The 13,059-nt window shown below is 30.9% G+C and overlaps 2 protein-coding genes across 3 annotated transcripts; one reads left to right on the top strand and one right to left on the bottom strand.

The window, feature by feature from the left end:
* Nucleotides 1-4,297: 4,297 nt before the first annotated feature.
* LOC122293222 lies at nt 4,298-5,374 on the top strand. The gene has a single exon (XM_043101735.1). The coding sequence runs from the start codon at nt 4,501-4,503 to the stop codon at nt 5,209-5,211; it is 711 nt and encodes a 236-aa protein (XP_042957669.1). The 5' UTR covers nt 4,298-4,500; the 3' UTR covers nt 5,212-5,374.
* A 2,777-nt stretch (nt 5,375-8,151) lies between these two features.
* LOC122294719 (probable E3 ubiquitin-protein ligase RHC1A) lies at nt 8,152-10,893 on the bottom strand. 2 transcript variants are annotated; one of them, XM_043103639.1, is made up of 2 exons: nt 10,709-10,893; nt 8,152-9,508 (listed from the first exon to the last, which is right to left on the bottom strand). In XM_043103639.1, the coding sequence occupies exon 2, from the start codon at nt 9,425-9,427 to the stop codon at nt 8,429-8,431; it is 999 nt and encodes a 332-aa protein (XP_042959573.1). In that variant the 5' UTR covers nt 9,428-9,508; nt 10,709-10,893; the 3' UTR covers nt 8,152-8,428. The 2 variants fall into 2 exon arrangements, with proteins under 2 accessions (XP_042959573.1, XP_042959572.1); XM_043103638.1 differs by having other exon boundaries at nt 8,152-9,505; nt 10,709-10,892.
* Nucleotides 10,894-13,059: the final 2,166 nt, after the last annotated feature.

The raw sequence follows: 13,059 nt of genomic DNA, 5'->3' as shown, positions 1-13,059 counted from the left end.
CCTTTGGCTTAAAGATTGTCATTTCATCCTTTGATCGTTAATATTCCAACGATATTTTTTAAGATGAAAAAGTCATAATCTAAGATTTTACTCTATTTTTGTATTTTTTAACGCTATTTTATTTTAAATATATATTTCTTTATTTTTTTTTAATAAACTAAGTGAGCACCATATGGTAGTGCCACTTCAAGAGGGTCATTTGACCAATAAGCTTCAAATGGTCCAATAGCAGTACTATATATATATATATACTAGTAGTTGGGCAACGTCCAAGGGACGTTCGTCCAGTGTATAGAAATATTATTTTTATTAAAGAAAAAATTTTGAATAATAATGTAATATTTTTAGAAAAAAATATATAAATTCTAACATCAAATAGTAAAATAGACTTAAATCAGTTTTAAAGCATTTAGAATTTATAAAAAAAAAAAAGAATCTTGAAACAAACATGTGCAGCACAGGAGATAAACTGTTAACAGTAAAGGAACGTGCATAGCACGTTTTCTTAATTTAATAAAGCGATTATTTTTAAAAAGTAACATAATTTTTATAAAGAAATAAAATACTAAGGTTTTTATAAGATATTATTATTTGATTTTAATGTTTCATAATGAATTTAAATTGATAAATAAATAATATTTTATTAGGATAATTGTATTCATAAATGTAGTTGGTAAATATATTTAAACTTAATTATTTTACATTTCTCTTTGTTTATATAAGGAATGAATAAAAATTTTAAATCACATAAATAAATTGATATATAAATTATAATTTATATAAAAGATCATTATATATAATAGAATATAGAATATATATTTATATAATTTATATAGATATATATAATAGAATATATATATATATATATCTAATATACCTCATAAATAAATGATCATCAATGCATAGGTTACAGGATTATGCATGCTGCATGAATTTTAATAATTATGAATTTATTCATAAGTGATTGGGGAGAGAGAGATTAAAAAATTAAGAACTTTTAAGAAGAGAGAGCCACTTTAATTTATTCATGTAACTAACGGCATTAATTTTAACGGTAAAACAACAAAAACCGTTAAACCAATAAAATTCCGTTAGATAGCCACTTTATATATATAAAGATATATAAGTTTTGTTACACACATTAACATACTATTTATAGTAGAATTTATTATAATTTTAAAAAAATTAAAATACCAATAATTTTTTAGTATAGTTAATGTGGAAGCTTTCCACGTAAAGGTGTGTGTAGGATTTGTAAAAAATAAGACTTATAAATAGATTTTCTATATATATACATATATATATTATGTCCATCCATCAATAGAATCCTAATACGTATCTGAATTACACGTGAGACTTCACACCACAAATGCATTCATTTGCATTATAAAGGCGTGTCATATGCCAAATTGACGTGAACACTAATTTTTTTATCATGAAAAAAAAAAAAAGGATTAAATAAGAATATACACACCAAAAAAAACAAATGGAGAGTAAAATCTAAAATCTTGAAAAACATACACAAATTTTAAAATAAAATTTAAAATAAATAAATTTGAAAAAGAAAACAAAAAAGCTAACAATTAAAAGAAATAAAAATTTTACCAAAAAAAAAAAAATGAAAAAAACCAAAAAATGGTGAAATCTCTCTCGCCAGGGGAAGGCCAAGATTCACCCTCATTAGAGGCCGAGGGTAGAGGCCTCACGTTGTATATCGCTGGCCCAAATCGACTTTAGAGGTGGAGACCCAAATTGGTAAAGGAAAAAACTCAAAACTTATAAGTTACAACACGTAAATTTGATTATTGAAAAATGCTTAAATTAAATATATATATATATAAATTGACGTGATTTAATATAATAAATATATAAAATTGTATGAAGAATTCAAATTTTGGATAAAAAAAGTAAACTTTTAAATAAGCACGAAACAGAGTTAATGCCTAAAAGATTTTATCTCATTTCCTAAGCTCTATCGTGAAATCTTTACTATTAATCACAAAACCTCTTGAGATGCATTTATGCCTTTGTGTGCCGCATGACAGATTTGGAAAATGAGATGATATGAAAATTTTATAAATAATAATAAAATAATTTATAAATAGTAGTGAGATAGTTATTTTATGGGATTTTGAAGAATGATATAAAGAAATTTAAATAAAAAATATTATAAAATTAAAATATTGTAAGAATATAGTTTTATAATATTATTTTGGTTTAAAAATTTGAAAATGTTGGAATTTTTTTATTTTATATTTTAAAATTTTGAAAAAGTTATAATGATTAGTTTAAAAATTTTATATTTAAATTATATTTAGAAATAAGATAAAATAAGATTAAAGCAGAAATTGTTCAGTTTCCAATTAGACATTTTAGGCCCTTTTATTTATTTATTTTATTTTATTTTTTGCCACCATCAATTACTTTCATCTAGTCTCTTAGTGCTTGCATTCTTAACACACACCAATTCTATAGGAATAGTTCTTGGGGCCGGTTTCTTTCCAATATTTCCTGACGGTTCCTTTTGCCTCTACTCATCGATGTAATATTTGACTGTCTTTAAGTTGGGCTAACTCTCCATGTAACTAGAATATTGAAGATCATGGCGGATGTATGTTTAACCAAAGTACTACATTATGCAAATGTGTAGTCACAAAAAGATTATATAAAAATAAATCTATAAAATGACGTAATTTAATATGATATGTGAGATTGTAAAATTACCTTTATCGTAAAGTATATCTAACATATATATCACATGAAGGTTCGTACATCTTTTTATAGATTTAATTTTGTGTAATTTCTTTATGTCTATATATATAGACACACATATATTGCATGCATGCAGTAACATACACTAAATCCAACCCAATGCCATGGCCTCATTTGGATGTTGAGTTAAATTAAAATGAGTTGAATTCTTTATAAATAGTACATAGTGACTTGAGATGATGGAGTGAGTTTTGTGAAGCCTACCTAAAATGAGTTTAGATGTGTTTAGATGTTAAGATAAGTTTAAATGTATTTACGAAAAATTACAAAAGGTTGTGAGTCATACTTGTAAAGAGGTGTTGAATTGAAAAATATTATGGGTCTTACGTGTAAAAAGGTTTTGAGTTCAAATGAGTTATTTGAAAGTTTGGTATTTGAATGTTAGACTAGTTCCTAGAAGCTCAAGCGGGTGGACTTAGGGTAGGTACCGATTTAGATAGTGAAATGATAATTTTTTGTTTTAGATAAAAATTTAAAATAATATTTTTTAATATTATTATTATTTTGAGATTTGAAAAGGTTGAATTAATATTTATTATATTTTATGTATAAATTTTAAAAAGTTGTAATAATAAAATGAGATGAGATAAAAATTTTATGTCTCTTTCCACTTACTAAACCTACCCTAATGGTTTTCGATGCAAAAAAACAAAACCAAATTTAAAAAATAAATAAATAGAAAAGAAGAAGCAGCTTCGAGGCACATTATAAAGAACATGCCACATGAAGCACATATGGCTGCAATTGGACGTGCATGATCTTCAATATACGTCGGTACGTTGTTCATACAATGTTGAGTAAAATAAACTCAAGTCGTTTTCCACTTATTGAATAGAAGGATATGGATATATAATAGAGTAATGTTAGGGACAAGTTTCAAATATACGAATCTTGTGCAAGTATTTTGTAAAAAGGTAGATCCACGAAGAAAAAATGAAATTTTCTCAACTTTTTATGGTGGAGTCCCTTTTTATTTTTTAATAAAGGGTATATATGCACGAAGCTCCTGCATCTGTAATTTGTATATATGATCTTATATAAAAACTCTTGCTGAATGATTGATATTGCATTTAGTTTGGTAGATGGCACAAAAAATAAAAAAGAATTACAAAACTAAGGTGTCATGTAAATAGTGAATTGAGATGAAAGTTGAAAGTTGAATAAAATATTATATTTTAATAATATTATTATTTTTTTATTTCAAAAAATTGAATTATTGTTTATATTTTGTGTGAGAATTTGATAAAGTTATAATTATTAGATGAAATGAATTGAGATCACTTTTTTTATCCAAATTGGCCCTAAACTAAAACCAACAACTTTGATCTACATATCGTTGATATATTTGATAAAAAAAAATCATAAATGAATAATAATATTGGTATTAATATTTGAAAAAATATTAACAATATATATACTTTAAATTAATCGAGTACGTACATCCTCCCTTCCTTCGTTAATCGTTGATACTTGATTTCAAATTTCAGTTTTTCGAACGTTGGAGCCTTGAGGCGGTAAGAATTGCCTGCCTATGATTTCAAATTTCTGGTTTTCGAACGTTGGATCCGTAAGGCGGTAAGAACCTGCCTATATATAGGAATAGGATTAGGAATTCTCCGCCTCTCGATTACTACCAATTTAAGGATTAACGCTCGTCTTGTTAGCTCTTCATGATCTCCTTTGTTGAAGGTTCCATTCTCTGCGTGCAACACTTCTCGAAATACGTATATGATTTTATTTTTTGAAGATCTTTCGAATTTCAAGAACAAAAGTAGGAGAAAGATGATAATGATCATGACAGCAGTGGAGGAAAGGAAGATGGAGTTCGGATCTCTACCACTAAAGAAATGCTGGACTTTTGATGACAACAACTTTAAGAAGTTCTTGAATACTCTTTCACCCAAGAAACGCTGGAGGCCGTTTGAATGTAATAATTTCTCAGCTGCAAACGTCAACAACTACCTGCATGCAGAAGGCCGAGAAGAAGAGTCCAGGAAACCCAAAAGGAAGAGGAAGAAGATGAACTACAATCAACGGACACTTGATCCACCTGTACCCGACATGCCGGCACAGTTGATGAACAAAATCGTGATGGAGCTGCATGGTTGCGACATAAAGCTTGTGATCCAAAAAGTTTTGATCCCCACCGATTTGGATGAATATCAAGCCCGGCTTTCACTTCCAAATGGAAAAATCAAGGTTGAGTTTCTCACCCAAGAGGAAAGAGATACATTAGGAGAAAGAAAAGCAGATGGGGTTCATTGCATAGGGTTGGAATTGCCATTGATAGAGCCAAGCCTGGCCGTATCAAACATCAACATGAGGAAGTGGAAATTGGGTAAAACCGATGCATACATCTTGAGTTCCCCATGGATAGAGATTGTAGCTAAACGGGCTGCGCGTAAACAGTTGTATACAACTTTGGTCCTTCAGAGTTGAGAAAAGGCTCCACTTGGCCTTGGTTAAGCTGCTAGACAACTAATAGCTAGACTTTTCTTGTACCCTTTGTGGTCTTCTGTGCTTTTTGTTTCTTAATTGGTTGAAACATACTGTGAAAAAAGTGTTAGAATTTAATTGTATTATAGTTTTAATACAAAGAGATTACCAAAGGCCGCTTTACAGTCCCGAATGATTTTGCCATCTGATCGGTATTCTGGTGCACTTGGTCAGGTTAATGCCCGCCTTTTCTCGTTAATCAAATGCCCTTTTCCCTATCGTCTAGCTGCATTAAATGTGCCTTTGGTCTTCTCTCATTGTAAAGAAAGGCTCTATCATTCCATGTCTTGTACAGAGGCGTCCCCCATTCTTCATCATCATTATAATTGGGTGGGATAGCGTAATAGCCTTCTTATCCTTTCTTTTTTCTAAGAAATGGGAAGGGTATCACAATTTTATAATAGATAATCGGCCACAAAATTACTTTCCTTGTAAAGATGTTTAAGAGAAAATGATAGAACTTGTTGAAATGAAAGGATGTCATCTTGAATATTGTAATACTTCCAAGGTGGACATTTATAATTCAAAACTTAGTGAACAAGTATAACATAGCCTCGTTTGTTTTTGTACATGAAATGAGATCAATTGAGATAAAAATTAAAAATTAAATAAAATATTGTTAGAATATTTTTTTTTTAATATTATTTTTGTTTTAGAATTTGAAAAAGTTGAATTGTTTATTTTATTTTGTGTGAGAATTTGAAAAAGTTGTAATAATTAGATAAATCTTAAGATGAGATAAGAATAGTTGTGAAAACAAACGAGGTCAAATCAAATTCAAATATCAATACTCCCAAATTAATTTTGTAGATAATATAGTAGACCTTGCCTTAGAGACATTAGTTATGCATATATATATATATTAGTGCCATCTCCTAGACCAAATGAGAGATTGAAAATCATGTCACCTGAGTCAGGATCTGAGTACCCCTCCATATCCTGTTCTATAAGGACTTTTTAAAGGGCAGTAACCGATTTTATGAGAAGAGTTAGGCTTATGAATTTTTTTAGACAGAACCAACTTATATTAAATTTTAGCATTCTACGAGCACGCTGGCAACATATTAAAACAGGTTTTTTAACCTTTGCTTGATAGAGTTGAGCTCAATACTTTTAAAGAAAGGAGGGCATCAAACGAAAGAACCTGAGATAGCTTTATCAACATATTCAATTCTACTAGCCCAATGATGAACTTTGTTAATTACTACAGAGCACGCCAACTCTTAGCCATTATGGTAATGATCATTTCTTGCCAACCATATCTCCCATAAAATGAGCATGGGAGTGACGGATGCAAGAATGGCTTTTTGATCTTTTGTCCTTGATGCCAGCCACCATCTTGATTATATGTGCTACCATGGAACTTGGAAGTTGCAACATGGAAGAAAACCCATAAATAACGGCAAAATAATCCCAAACAGCAAAATAAATGGTAACAGATTCAATTTTAGGAGTAAGTTCAAAAACAGCACTTTGAGCCTAGAGAAATACCACAACTTTTAACAACGGAATCTACTGGCACAGATCCAAAACATAGTTTCCAACCAAAACTGGAAATTTTTGAAGAAATAATAGCATTCCACATCATTTTTGCTAATTGGAACTCAAGATCCATCAAGAGAATTCTGCCAAACCCTTTGATCCAAACCAGATTTCAATGAAACTGGACGACCTAAGATTTCTTGTACCAAAGAGTAACCTCCAAGCTGATTCAATACTGGAATATTTCAATGTACACCCACTATAAGATCCCTTAGTAAAAGGGAAGGTTGAACCACAACATAACTTTTGCAGGAAAGAGAACCACTACCATTCCAATCCTTAAAACCAAAAATTACTAAATACTTCTCTCATCTTCTAAGAACTACAATTAAGAACTAAAGGAACTAATTTATGGATCGATTTCCAGAGAGAGGAGTGGTAACATCTGATATTTTGTTGGGAAAGATCACTTTCAGATTTTCAACCCCAATCCTCATTCTTCTATTGGCCAACAAATCTGGCTCCCAAGCAATCCAATTCCTTTTACCAGGTCCTTCATGTTCACCCCCAAAAAAGGACGGAAAAATCGGTTGTATATGCTATGTAACTCTATGGAGAGTATTAACACATGAGAGAATGTGAATCGGTATGGAGGATAAAACATGTTTTAGCAACAGAAGTCTGCCTCTAGCTGATACACATTTTCCTTTCCACCGAGCTGAGAGCTTCTTGTATGCGCGGGACCATCCAAATATGTAATTGGGATGAAGTTGGAAAATTACTTTTATGAAGGTTTATTAATTGACCAGATGCTATCTTGAAAAATTACTTTCATCTTATGCCCCATCTTCCCTTCCTTTCCCTCGCCTAAAGTTAAACCTCACCCTCCATCTCTTTCATATAGGGATAGGACTAGGAGACGCCATATGAGTTAAAGCTCTCTGGAAAAAACATAAAACTGAGCTTCCATGCCACCCAATTCCTTTATGACCAGACAGATTTCGAGTGTCTGAAGCAGAAGCAGAAACAGCTACTCTGAAATAGCAAAAACAAAATCAACAACTGAACTGGGACAGTCCTCACTTTTTCTATCATTCAATATCCACGAGACTTTCATCTCGTAGCTGATCCAAACACGAAAGCTCCGATCAGTGCGCATTAGGGCTGATCTTCATCAACTAGGTTATGACTAGAACCAGCAGCAAAATTCAAAGCCAAGGCTGAACAGAGCATATACCCCATCAGACCAGGCACTGTGCACTCTGGATATGAAAGGACCCAATATGCCTTCAAACAAATTTCCAACCCAATAACAAAGGCAAGGACAGATAAATGTAGCTGACTTGCCAAAGCAAGAAATCATAAGCATGCCATTCTTTTATAAAAATAAAAAATAAAAGATACTAAGAAGCACCTATTCACTTTGCATTAATTAGATGCCAAGAAGTACCTATCGCAGTTGTATATACTTTTCGATAACAGACTGGTTTACTGAAATCAGTTCCACTCCACCTAGCACGTTATCATTTACAATAAAAGGTGAATGTAATCAAACTCCAATTACCTCTCAAAAAGTTCGACATAAACCAAACTCTAAAACCAGTTCTAATTCACCCACTTCGTTTACAAGCCTTAATGGTATCCCAAGTGAACTTGACAAAGAAAGCAATCAAAAGTCTTAATAATTAAAAGGCCATCCAGGGTAACTCATCTCATCATTCTGTTCGTGAGTGGCTGAGGTGTTTCTTCCTCTATCTTCAGCATGATGACGATTGCTTGAATTTGATGAGCGGAAAGGCCATGTAAACAACCATGGATTCCTTCTTCCCGGATTCTGCGAACTATTCTCCATACCACCAGAGCTACCATAGTTGCTGCTGCTGCTGCTGCTATTGTTCCCTCCACTACTTCGACGAACACGAGGACAATCAGTACCTTGAGCAGGCATTTCAAGGCGACAAACAGGGCATGAATTGTGCTGAGCCAACCAAGGAACTATGCAATCAGAGTGGTAAATATGGTTACATGGCATCTGTCTTGCTTCGGTGCCCAACTCAAATCTTTCCTTACAGACTGGACAGTGTGAGTCAGTGCGCATATGCACTTGTGTAATCTTGATACTGGGCATTGAATCAATTAAGGAACGAGGTGCTGGGGGTGGGCCCCGTCGATCATTCATGGAAAGTTGTTCAATTAGTTCTTCAAACCCTTGGCCAATAAAGTAGTCACTAATATCAGCATCCCTAGGTCCACTTCCTGTACCGCCATTAGAGAAGGCTGAACCAGGAGTACGATTGAAAATAAAATCAGGATCAAGCCCATTGAGAAACGTCCAACTCTGTTCAGGAACCAAACCAGACCTTACTCTAACATCAAAGTTAGGATTTCTTCCAGCCATTCTCTGCCTCATGAAAGCATCAACACAATCCACTAAATCAAGTCTTGGGTTGGGACTTCTACGTGTCATTAGAGCATACAGAAGGTCCATTATATCAGGTGCTTGCCGATAATGATCTCCTGAAATAGGTGTAGAGACATCTTCTGGTGCCATGTCCTGCATCTCACTGAGTTCTTGAATAAAGCCTCTATCACAGTAAGGGCAAACAACTTCTCCCACTTCCAGCCTGAATCGCACCCCACATTGGTAGCACCAGTGTGTGTATGCAGTACTTGACATCTCTTCTTTTGAATAAATTGTAAAATAAAAAACTTTTTCGGGCCTCGGTGCCCCTGGCAATAGAAGGTCAACAACAACCTACTAACAAAAAGAGAAAAAGAAATAAACCTATTAAAATGTCTTTTTACTTGTCAAAAACATAAAAACATAAACCTAAGAGTTAAGCTATATACTATGATCACATTCTACTCTCATCCTATTATGCTGATGTGACACTGTCCAACGGCTCTTGGGTCAGCTCTTGTTTAAAAAGTTAATAATCCAATATCTGATGGGCAGTGCTACCTCAACACAATGGGATGAAAGTATAGTTCTTCGGATTCCTCCATATTCAAAACTAACAGAAGCCAAGCAAAAACTGGGATTTTTATGTCACGATCCACGACCATTTCTCCATCTCCACACCAGGTCATAAATCTAAAAAATGATCAATACAAATCATGCCCGAAAATATCAATTCTATTCATATTGCTGGTCATACATACTCAGTCAATAGGTCAGAACCCATACTCAGTCAATAGTTCAGATTCTTCAGAACCCATCACCCTCTTCCCCTTTATTAGGCTGGAGAGAGAGCACTATTTGAGTCGGGGCTGAATGACAATATATCAAGAGCAATTGGTAGCTTGAATAATACATGATATTAAAAGCCAGCATACGTAGGCTTCAAAGTAATATTAACAAGCAGAACCAAAAACAAATAAAAAAAAATGCAAATAATCCAATAATATCAAGTAAAACTGCTACTTAAATTCTATTACATCCATCCATCTCCTAGGTACCCTATCAAAGCGAATAGCTTCATTGGGAATCATTCCCAAAAAACATGCACAGGCGTGGAGAGTTTCCCTTTTAAGTACTTACAGGACTAAGACAAAGATCCAAAAGATTCAACGAAGAAAGATAAAAGTAAGAAGGAAAGAAATAGAACCCAATTTATGTGATGCCACAGATACTACGATCTTTATCAATATCTCTAGCACAAAGCAGCAGTTCCATTCCTTACATATATCAAAATAAATAAAAACCCTGACTTTCATTTCAAATCCGCCAGAAAATACTCAGAGACACCGTAAAAAAGTAAATCTGACAAAACGAAACCAGTTACGATGCCAAACAATTGCTATAATAAACCAGACCGAAGACACAAATCCACAAATAAAAGAGCACAGTCACAATTATCAACCATCAAACAAAATAACTGCAATAAATTCCGGGAAGGGAAAAAAAAAAAAAAAAAATCAATTTTCTACAGAGCGAAGAGATGAAAAGGGTACAAACCGGAGAACGAACGAGAAAAGGAGATGAGTTCCGGGTGGGATTATTTACAAATCCCACTTATGTGTGATCACAGCTACAAGAGAGAAATAAGAGGAGGTGACTGACTCCGGGCTGCCTCTTTCTGCGAAAGATGGGTGCATTTTACATAGCTAGTGGTTGGAAAGATAATCTGTGGGACATTCAATTCCTACTCCCATGAATAAAACAAAAACAAAAGCATTATTCAATAATTCTGTTCCTCCTTAAAAGTAAATTTCTAGAACCTACCGACAAAACAAAAAAAACTCAAACATAAATAAATAATCAAAAAGTAATTTATTTAAACACTTCATTAATATAATATTGATACTTTTTTATTAATATAAAATAATTAATTTAGTTAATTATATCAATAGAATATATAAATAATATATAAAAATAACAATATATAACATAACTCATAAATAAATAGATAAAGCTAATATACTCTCACATTTTGTCTCTTCATTTTAACTGTTTATGTATTTAATTTTTTTTTAAAAAATGACTTAATGATTAAAGAAGTGATTATTGGTATATTAGTATTTTTTTTTTATTTTTTACAAATGTTTGAACATGTTTAAAAAATGCTTGACATAAAATATATATATATATAATTTACATTAAGGGCACATCAAGTAAACAAATTGAAAAGGCATAGTAACACTATCCTAAATAAATAGTAAAAGATGAATAAATATATAAATAATGGATTATTTTAGCATATAAATAATGAAGTTGGATGAATACTTTTAATTTCTTTTAACTCTCAATTTTATTATTTTTAAGGAGGAATTTAAATTTTGTTATTACAGTTGATCTCCTCTGAATGCCAATAATGATTGCCTTATTTTGTATATCCAGCTGTGAATGTCTCCAAATATCCTCTAAAGATGTCATCTATAGACTGAATATATTGTATATTCCTTTTTATTTAAAAAAGTCTTTTATTTTTTTTTTAATATATTAGAATTATTGTCATTAGCCACTTAGTTTGCATTTTGCAACTCATATGTTTTAAAAAAAATAAATTCATTTTTATTAGTTTTTCTAAGTTTTTGGCCTATTTTTCATAATAATAATAAGATATTTTTAGACGTCTGATAATTTCATTTTATCATAAGACGTCATATTAATTAAGATAGATATTTATATAAAAATTTTAATTTCATGATATGCTATGATAGGATGAAATATTGCATCGCCCGTATTTCATAAATGCCTAATAATTATATATATATTGATAATTAATAGATTTTTAAAATCATCTAATTGTAATATGAGTTGCCATATGGTTTCTAAACCAATTTTGTTTTATATATTTTAAATCAACGAAATATTTTTTTAAAGTTTAAATAATTTATGTCAATCCGAATATACTATCACTAATGAAAAAAAAAATTAATGAAAAATCTTATTCCAATGTAATTCTTTGTTTTACTTAATCTCACGAAGAATTAAGTGTAGGCTAGCATGAGATAAGGATTCAATTCAAATATATCAATAGTTTACTTTGACTTATCTCAATTCAAATTTATCAGTTGTTTATTTTGACTTTTCATATAAAATATAATAAATAATTTAATATTTTTAAATTCTAATTTAACTTTTTCAAATATTAAAATAATATTAATATTAAAAAATAATATTTTAATAATATTTTATTCAACTTTCATTATCTCATCTAAAATCATCTCATCTCTAAATCCAAACTAAACCTAAATTAATAACTAAATGACATATCAATTTTGAAATGAATGGAAGGAAGTTTCCTTTAAACAATTTGGAGGAAAACTCATATTATTCCTTATGTGGCACTATGTAATTGTAGAATAACTAAAATAGGATAAATAACTTTTCAATATATGATGTCATAAATTAATTCTTTGCTATATGATGTATTTTTTACGGAGTTTTCTATGATAAATACATCTCACAACTATAAGATCTCAAAATAAAATAAAAGTCCTATCTTATAAAAAAACAAGTCATATATTGCATGTCTATATATAATGAGAAATGATAATTACAGTCGTGAATATGTAAGTGTTGTGTAATTATTAAAAAAAAATTAAAAAAATACGAAATTTATATAAAAAAATTAATTTTTTAATAATAGACTCTACTCATTTTTAAAATGACTACACAACTATATGTACCATCATTACTCATATATCATAAACGATCACATTATTTATAAGAATTCTAGGGGGGTTTGTCATTATTCTATTTTCAATAAAGTCAAGATAACAACATTTTTTTTTTCATTTGACTTTAATTGACAATTAATAAATTCATGGACACGTCATGCCTATTGATATCTTGTTTACGTA

The sequence above is a fragment of the Carya illinoinensis genome, chromosome 14 (assembly GCF_018687715.1).
Source record: "Carya illinoinensis cultivar Pawnee chromosome 14, C.illinoinensisPawnee_v1, whole genome shotgun sequence".
NCBI lineage: Eukaryota > Viridiplantae > Streptophyta > Magnoliopsida > Fagales > Juglandaceae > Carya > Carya illinoinensis.
Note: the sequence above shows the minus strand (reverse complement) of the source record. Positions and strands in the feature narration are given on the sequence as shown.